The 9,426-nt window shown below is 33.3% G+C and overlaps 1 protein-coding gene across 1 annotated transcript; it reads right to left on the bottom strand.

The window, feature by feature from the left end:
* LOC133789670 (G-type lectin S-receptor-like serine/threonine-protein kinase LECRK3) lies at positions 1–2,425 on the bottom strand. The gene has a single exon (XM_062227450.1). The coding sequence runs from the start codon at positions 2,423–2,425 to the stop codon at positions 50–52; it is 2,376 nt and encodes a 791-aa protein (XP_062083434.1). The 3' UTR covers positions 1–49.
* Between the last annotated feature and the right edge of the window lie 7,001 nt (positions 2,426–9,426).

The following is a 9,426-nucleotide window of genomic DNA, read 5'->3' as shown; positions in this document are numbered from 1 at the left end:
CTGAACATTGGCACATAATAATTAAGTATATGAACTTACGAATACAAAACTATAATGAACTTATGAAGGAATTTGGGAGTGGGGGAGCTGAAACCTTAACACTTCCTTCAAGCATCAACATAACTTTCTTCATAGTTGGTCGCAGTGAAGGGTCCTCTTGGATGCACCATATAGCAACCATCACACACTTCTCAACCATCTTCATCTCCATCACAGCCTCATCATCATTCTCAACTAGACACTCCATTTTCCCAGCTTCATAACAATCACATGCCCAATCAGCCAATACCATTTGGGCATCTTCCTCTACATTTTCTTCAACATTCTTCCTGCAACATATCAACTCCAACAACAGAATGCCATAGCTGTATACATCCACTTTTACTGTCACAGCAATGTTTCTAAACCATTCAGGGGCTACATACCCTTTGGTTCCTCTTATTCCAGTCGTGGTTCGAGTCTGGTCAGTCTTCAAAATCTTGGCCAATCCAAAATCAGAAATTCTTGCTTTGCATGAGTCGTCTAGGAGGATGTTCTGAGGCTTGATATCACAGTGTATGATTTGGGTGCTGCACTCTTCATGCAAGTAAAATAGCCCCCTTGCAATCCCCAAAGCAATTTGCATTCTTTGGTGCCACTTCGGCTTATCTGATGGTCCAAAAAGAAAGGTTGCTAAGGATCCATTGCTCATGTACTCGTAAACAAGAAGCCGATGTTGTCCCTCGTTGCAGAACCCAATAAGCTGCACCAAATTCTTATGGTTTGTACGACCAATAGACATTACTTCTGCTTTGAATTCTTGCTCACCTTCTTCCACCATGTTGTTGTTGTCCAACCTTTTCACAGCAATCGCCAAACTATCATTGTTGCCTAAATCCAGAATCCCTTTGAAAACAACTCCGAAGGCACCAACCCCCAGCTGTTCATTGAATCCATCAGTAGCCTTTTCTAGCTCTGCAAAAGTGAAATTCTGCAAATTCTTTTCTGGCATGGTCTCATTTGATTTAGTGATTGATGCTTTGTGGCAGAGGCGGAAATACAAAACCAATGAGGTTATAAGTAGTAGGATATTAAGAAAAACAGAGCTACTTACAAGCACTGATCCAATGACTATCAAGGTTGTTTGGTCTTCTCTTTTCAAATGTCTGCTGCGGCTTGGCTTGGAAGTAGAGTTATCACTTCTTACTTTGATTAGTGTTTTGCCCTCAATCATATTGTTTCTTATCCCTTTTGAAAAAGGATATTTCTTCATATGGCAGTTTTGATTTTCGTAAACAACAAGAGCGCAAAAACAATCAACCAAGCAAGAATTTTTGCACGAACCCTCATTCACTGCTTCAAACAACTCATAATCACCACCAGCCCAGTTTATGTTGTCCATTCTATACATTTGAAAGTGATTGACATCATCTGAATCTTCATCACAACTTTGAGCTTTGAAGTTGGGTCTGCATCCTTTAAGCTTGTCATTTGGATCAATGAAAGTGTAGCCAGTAGGACAATTGCAGTTGAGTCTATCTTTTTCTGTATTGCAATAGCTATTGTACCCGCAATTTCCAGGTTCTGAGAAGTCCTGAAAACTAGAACAACTATTTTCAGGTGTGGATGGCGAGATGTAGGACCATTCTCCACTGGGCCATTCTTTAGAATCTGGTCCATCCTCATCTTTTGGGTAGATATAATGCCTGAAAATGCCATCATATTCAAGAATCGCCCTTTGGTAGAAGCCTTTTGAAAAATTAGAGTTTGATGATGTTGTCAACCATTTAAGTACGGTTCCATTTTGTGATTCCAGGTATATAGAGCCAGATGGGTTAAACGTTACCTGAAAGACATCGTTCTCTTTCCAGTAAGGCCAAGAACCGTAGTAGAACACTAGATCACCATCGTCCACTTTAAAATAATACTTCCCTCTTGAGTAATTTGACTCAGAGTAACGAGCAGCAAGTTCTATACTTTGACCAAAAATTTGCGCAGGCAACAATGTGTCTGTTGGCTCATCAAAACTCTCCCAAAGATTGAAAAGGCTCTGGTTAGCGAGCACAAAATTTCCAGTGTCAAGCAGGGCTGCATGGGAAACTCCAGGGCCTGAAACTGCAGTAGTATTCCATACTTGTTTTGCTGTTGAGTCTCTCAGAACTAATGAGCCAGGTTGGGTTAGTTGAACAGTGGAACCTTGTTGCACTAGATTATCTCTATTGGCTGACCAAACAATGGTTTTTTGAGGGATTTTGTTGAACCAGATAGCAAGAAGGAAGCCATCTTTTTGGATTTGTTGGAACCCAAATGCAAAATCCCCAGATGGAGACTGCCATGAAGACTGTTCATTTTGATTAAGTTGTGCAGTGAGTGATGAACCCAAAGTGATGAAATTCCTTTGAGTTTGATGGACACTACTAGTACTGCTGGTAGGGGAGAGCAGCATAATTAGAAAAAAACTAAGAAATATTGTATGTGAAGTAGTACTACTTCTTCTACTCATTTTTGTGTTCTAATTAGAATAAGAATTGTATCTACCTAGCTAAACTATATTTATATATATATATACCAGATACAAGAGAAGTGTCATATGCACATTCATTTGCTTAGTTTTATTTATAGAATTTATTAATTATTTTTATTAAATTTATATTAATGTCATATAAATTTTAAATAAATATCATATTTTAGTTAAATAATTTATTTATTTATGTTTAAGTTTATGTTTATTCTAGTTTTTAAATTTGGGAGTGACAATAACAGATTATATATTATATGTTTAATGTAATATTAAATATTATACGTGGATTTTAAATTTAAGTTTCTTACTATTTTTTTTTAAAACTAATTTGTTGTTAATTGACAATAGATTATATTATATATTTAATATGATATTATTCTAATAAATAAGTTTAAGTTTAATTAAATTTTATTTAATTTATAAAATGTATGATTTTATTAATTTTAAATAATTATTATTGTAAAATATTTCAAAAATATCTTATTTTAATTTGTTTAATTATTTATTATTTTTAAATAATTATTATTGTAAAATATCTTAAAAATATCTTATTTTAATTTTTTTAATATTTATTATTTTTAAATAATTATTATTGTAAAATATCTTAAAAATATCTTATTTTAATTTTTTTTAATATTTATTTTATTTGATTTAAGTTTAAGTGTATATAAATTACTATTAAATATAAAAATATTCTGTTAAATATATCATTAAAGTTAATATTAAAAAATAAAAAACTCTTTAAACTAAATTTTTTTTTTATACACACTAATTATATAGAAGAGATATAATAATGGGTGGACTAGATTCAATTTCAAAGTCTCATGCTTTTTATTTTCTTTCTAGAAGAAGAGGTGGCAAAGAAGAAAAGTTTATACTCATTGTCTACAAGTCAACCTGCCCCCAGTCTACACGATGATGAATACATGAATATATAATCTTTAATTTGTTTATATATGCATGAAATAATATTGTAGGATGATGTACCGTAAAAACAAAAACAAAAATAAATAAAAATAATACATTCTCATTATGTACATTCAACCCCCTTCTGTACGTTTGATTTTCATGCAAAAATAAATAAAATAAAGGAGTTTACTCATTTGTTATATGATATTTTTACGAAGTATTTTTATGGTATTATCTGTTTTTAATAGTGCTTAAATGGTACCTTGTAAATTTAAAATTATATACATTTGGTACACTAGATTTAGATTTGATAGATTAAATTTTGTCAATATGATCAAACTGTCATTTATTATATGTAGTTAAGTAATTAAATTTGTCTTTGGAACTTATATAATTGAGAGCAGTTTTATTAAACTGATAAAATTTTATTAATTAAATTTGAGTTTAAGGTACTAACTGTGTACGATTTTAAGATACACGGTATCAAATGAGCATTATTGTAAACACATAGTACCAAAATCATACTTTACGAAAACACAAGGTACTAAATAGTTACCTACCCTAAAATAAATTCTTTGTTATCTACAATTCTTAAGAAATAAATAGGGTAGGTACTCGTTCGTACCCTATGTTTTGATCGAGTACAACTTTAATACCCTCATTTATAAATAATTATCAGCGGGTACCCTGTAATTATAAAATCAGTAAAATATGGTACCATTTGCTTGAATTTGGACATAAATTCATAATACCTTAATTAATTACCCTCAATTATAAATCCTTAACTAATTAGAATATAGGGAATATGTGCACTTTGTGCCTTATGTGTTTACCAAGTATATTTTTGGTACCTTCTATTAAGAATAATTATCACCTGGTACCTTGTAATTATAAAATCAGTAAAAAAAAAAGGTACCATAGACATGAATTTACTCAAAATTGTTTTTATAATACACAAATTACTCTCAATACTAATATTTTTCTTGTTCATATTTCGAAACTATCAATGAAAATAATATACATAATTCAAATCAACAAATCAAAATGCACAATATCCATATTTAAAATTTAAGTACACAATTATACATGCATGAAATATCAAACCTGAAAGTACCCAAAATATCCATGGCTAAACTTATACCGATCTTGACCTTGTGGACTTAGTGGGTTTTAAAAGGTGTTCTTGATTTTTTGTATAGTTTGAAGCAATATTTCTTTTTTTTCCGTCCATTTTTCGTACCATTTTTTTTACTGATTTTACAATTATAGGGTACTAGAAAATAATTACCAAATAGAGAGTACTAATTTTTTTTACTAATTTTACAATTATTGATTTTTTTTACTGATTTTTCGTAATACAGAGTACTAAAGTTGTGCTCGGTCAAACATAAGTTACCAAATACGCATATTCCCATTTTTTTTAATAATAAAGTAATACAGGTTAAGTAAGGGCAAATTTGTCATTTAAAAAAATTATTGATCAAATTTGTGTCTAGGGTACTATTTTTTTTACTGATTTTACAAATACATGATACCAGAGATGATTATTATTCATAATAGGGGGTACCAAAACTGTACTTGCCCAAAACACCGGGTACCTAATGCGTGTATTCCCAAATAAATATTTTAAAAAATTTTAACACAGTAAAATAAATCATTTAAAAAATAATAATATACAATAATAGCTTATTCTCTTTTTTTCGGAATAACCGTATTAGATTAAACTTGTGGTGGGATATAATTATAGATAGGATGAGAGATCTCTTTCATCCAAGAAAGCTCATTGTCTATCCGAAGGGCATGTTTGGCCAATCCATGAGTCATACCATTAAAGTTACGAATGACATGAGAAAGATATGCTCCCAGAAAACTAGGCAATAATGCTTTTATATTAGAGAAAATAACACCTATCTCATTCCGATATACTTTTGTACTACCCAACACCAAAACCAGGGAATGTGAATCAGAGAAGAAAGCTTTGACTGGAAAACCAATATCTCGAGCTCATCTTAGTCTCATCATCAAAGCAAGCGCTTCTGCCTGAAAAGCCGATAAATTGTCAGTATCACAAAAATCAAAATACCTCTACGATACTTAATAATGTTTCATTAATATGATGTCTTTATTTGCTTTGAAACTATGTATGCTATTTAAGCATGATAATCCTATATTACGAAACTTGTTATGTACCTTGTAGTGGTTTAGAAAGATCAACCTTTACTTACTTGTCTGCTAAGAAAATAACTAATCCCATCCCAACCATATTTTTTTGTGTCGAAATTGCAGCATCCACAAAAAGAGTAAGATCATTTATTTATGGGGTTTTTTAAAAAAATATACTTTTTTTTTGGTATTTTTTAACTTTTTTACGGTCCCTAATTTTTTTTTTCAAAAATATTACCTTTAGTTTTCAGAAAATACGTTTTTAAAAGTTTTACATTTACAAAAATACGATGTCAATGAAACAACTAAAAAACAATAATACGACAACAACTAAACATTAACTCATTGCATGTTAACATGCTTTTTTTAAATCAAAATATATATATGAAAACAACTAAACAACAAATTGACATCAACTAAACAACATAACACATATATATAAACTTAAAATAACTAAAAACCAACATGAAAACAACTATACATAAAATCTAAATAACACAAAAACAACAACCCCACAACAACACAATGCAACTCATTACACTTAAAAACAACCTCACAACAACAACATTGAACAAAATCTCAGAACTTGCACCCAGCCCTCACTGCCCAACAAAACCTTGAACCCGGAACCCCTAGCCTCATCCTCTCCCAAGCCCCAAAATCGAGCTTAGGTGCACCCCATCCCAAGCTCCGAGCACCCCTGCGATACGCGACCCCGTCCAAGCTCCGAGCTCTATCGCCCATGCACGTCATAGGCGCGATTCCACTTGTGCAAGCCGGCCCAACCCAGACCTCTGCGCAAGCCCAGGAGCCCTCGCCTCTCCCCATCTTAGCTCCAAGTTGCTAGATCCCCAAGCACCCAGCCTTACTGTGCGTAAAACCAACCCTCGAGTTCCAGTCGCGAAGCCACAGACCCACCACCCAAAACGCTGATTCCGACGTCGAGCCTCTCCCACTCTTCATCGCAACCACCAACCGAGAGTCCCTTCGCGCAAGCCAAATTACCAAAATGCCCTTATAATTATAAATACACTCATATGCATGCATTTACCATCATATAATAATATAATTCACATAAACATGCATATGATCATTTAATAACATAATAAATCAATTATGGCCCTCCCGGCCTCCTAATCAAGGTCCTAAACCTTATTAGGGATTTTGGGGCATTACAGATACAAACTGTGGTACTTGGAAGAAGGGTTCAAGAAATGCATCATAAGTAGAGATGTTGTTTTCAGAGAGGATGAAAAGCCTATGAAGGTTGGAAACAAATTGACTGATAATGTAAAACAGAAAAGGACTCAGCTGGAAATTGAGACTTCTGATCAACAAGTTCAGATTCAACATGATGAAACTCAAACTGACTTGAGTAATTGTCAGCTTGCTAGGGACAGAGAAAGAAGAGAGAGGTGAAAGCACCTGAAAGACTTGGATATGCAAATTTCGTTGCCTATGCCTTATCTGTAGCAGAAGAGGAAATTAGTTTTGATCCTACTACTGTTCAAGAAGCCATCAGTAGACCTGAAAGCAAACTGTGGAAACAGGCCATGGAAGAGGAAATGAGTTCATTACTAAAAAATGAAACTTGGATTCTGGTGGACAAACCAGAGAAGAAAAAGCTGGTAGATTGTAAATGGATTTTCAAAAGAAAGGAGGGCATACCAGGAATTGAAAAGGAGAGATACAAGGCTAGACTTGTAGCCAAAGGCTTTACTCAAAAGGAAGGTGTAGATTATAATGAAATTTTCTCCAGTTGTTAGACAAACATCAATTCGGGTTATATTAGCAAAGGCTGCTAGGGACAATCTTGAGGTGGAACAAATGGATGTGAGGACTGCTTTTCTTCATGGACAGTTAGAAAAAGAAATCTTCATGAAGCAGCCTAAATGATTTGACAATGGAAATCCTAATCAAGTGTGTTTTTTGAAAAGATCTTTGCATAGTCTTAAACAGGCTCCAAGGCAATGGAACATCAGATTTGATGAATTCATTATCAAAACTAGCTTCACCAAAAGTAAGTATGATCCTTGTGTCTATTTTAATCAACATGTATACTTACTTTTATATGTTGATGATATTCTTATAGTTGGGAAAAATAGAAGTGAAATCACAAAGCTAAAAATAAAACTGAGCAGTGAATTCGAGATGAAAGATCTTGGCAAGGCAAAGAAGATACTTGGAATAGATATTGATCAAAGTGAAACTGGTGTTATCAAGCTATCTCAGGAAGGCTATTTAAAGAAAGTGCTAGAAAAATTTGGAATGGATAAGTCAAAAATTGTGTCAACACCTCTTGCTCCACATTTCAAGTTGTCTCAAACTCAATGTCCTAAAATGGATGCAGAAAGGGGACTAATGGAAAAGGTATCTTACACTAGTGCTGTGGGAAGCCTAATGTACGCAATGGTGTGTACTCGGCCTGATCTTGCTCATGCTCTAAGTGTGGTCAGTAGATATATGGCAGATCCTGGAGAAACTCACTGGACAGCAGTTAAATGGATACTCGGGTACATTAAATGATCTCTCAAACTTGGTCTTATTTTTAATGGCAATGCAGGATCAAAAGGAGAAGTTGTAGGGTATGTTGGCAGTGATTATGCTGCAAATTTGGATACAAGAAGGTCCTTAACTGGACTTGTATTCACAGTACTTGGTGGAACTGTTAGCTGGAAGTCAAATTTGCAAAAGGTAGTTGCCTTGTCAACTACTGAAGCCGAATTCATGGCTGCTACAGAAGCTTTTAAGGAAGCTTTATGGCTCAAAGGTTTGACACATGAGTTTGGTTTGAATTCAGAAAACATTGATATCTATTGTGACAATCAGAGTGCATTACATTTGATCAAAAATCCTATGCTTCATGAAAGATCTAAGCACATAGACATAAAATTTCATTTCATCCGAGACATTGTAGCAAAAGGAGAGGTCCAAGCTAAGAAAATCAGTACTGAAGAAAAACCAGCTGATATGCTAACTAAAAGTGTTAGCTTGCAAAAGTTTAGGCACTGCCTAAACTTACTCAACATTAACTAAGTGATGATGAGCCATCTTGGCTCAGGGTAGTTCAGCTTATATATATTTTTTTTCAGCTAAAGTGACTGATCTAAGGTGGATTTGTGGTGTTACTTCAGCCACTTTGTCTGATATGTTGATGTGGATTTCGGGTTCTCTTTTGTTTTCAGTTTTATTATTTTTTTTCAGTTAGTTCATTCGGTTAAGATGAATAAGCTATATATACTTGAGAACCTTAGTCTATTGAGGAGATAAGAAAAGAGTTAGAAACAGAGTGAGATTGGAGGATTGTAAAGAGTTCAAGTGTATCTGATCTTGATCTCTCATTGTGTGAGCTCTCTTTGTAATTTGAAGCAAGGTTTCTTGGTGTAATCTCTTTTACTGATCTCAAGGTTTCTGAATAAAGTTCTCAGCCATTTTTGAGGCTGTTCTACCCCTTGGATGTAGGATTACTTTGTAATCCGAACCAAGTAATTGTTTGTGTTGTTTTTGGCTCAATTCAGTTTTGTTATTCTCTGTTTTATGCTAGTTCTTTTGTTGTTGTTTTTACAACAGTAATATATATATATATTATATAGGTATAAAGCAAGTGATAAAACAATAGTGGTGTAAATCATAACGAAGAAGAACAGAGCCTCAATTGAAATATTGGTGTAACCATTTCTGATCAAATGATATTGGTGTAAATATTGGTGTGAATCATAACAAATATTTACGTATATTGAAATTTTTTAGTTGATTAGTACAGATAATGGTACGACATTAGCAACGGATTAATGACACAATTCATTTACAAAATCTTAATATATATATATATATATATAAATACGAGTACAGAA

This window comes from Humulus lupulus, chromosome 7 (genome assembly GCF_963169125.1).
Source record: "Humulus lupulus chromosome 7, drHumLupu1.1, whole genome shotgun sequence".
Classification (NCBI taxonomy): Eukaryota; Viridiplantae; Streptophyta; class Magnoliopsida; order Rosales; family Cannabaceae; genus Humulus; species Humulus lupulus.
Note: the sequence above shows the minus strand (reverse complement) of the source record. Positions and strands in the feature narration are given on the sequence as shown.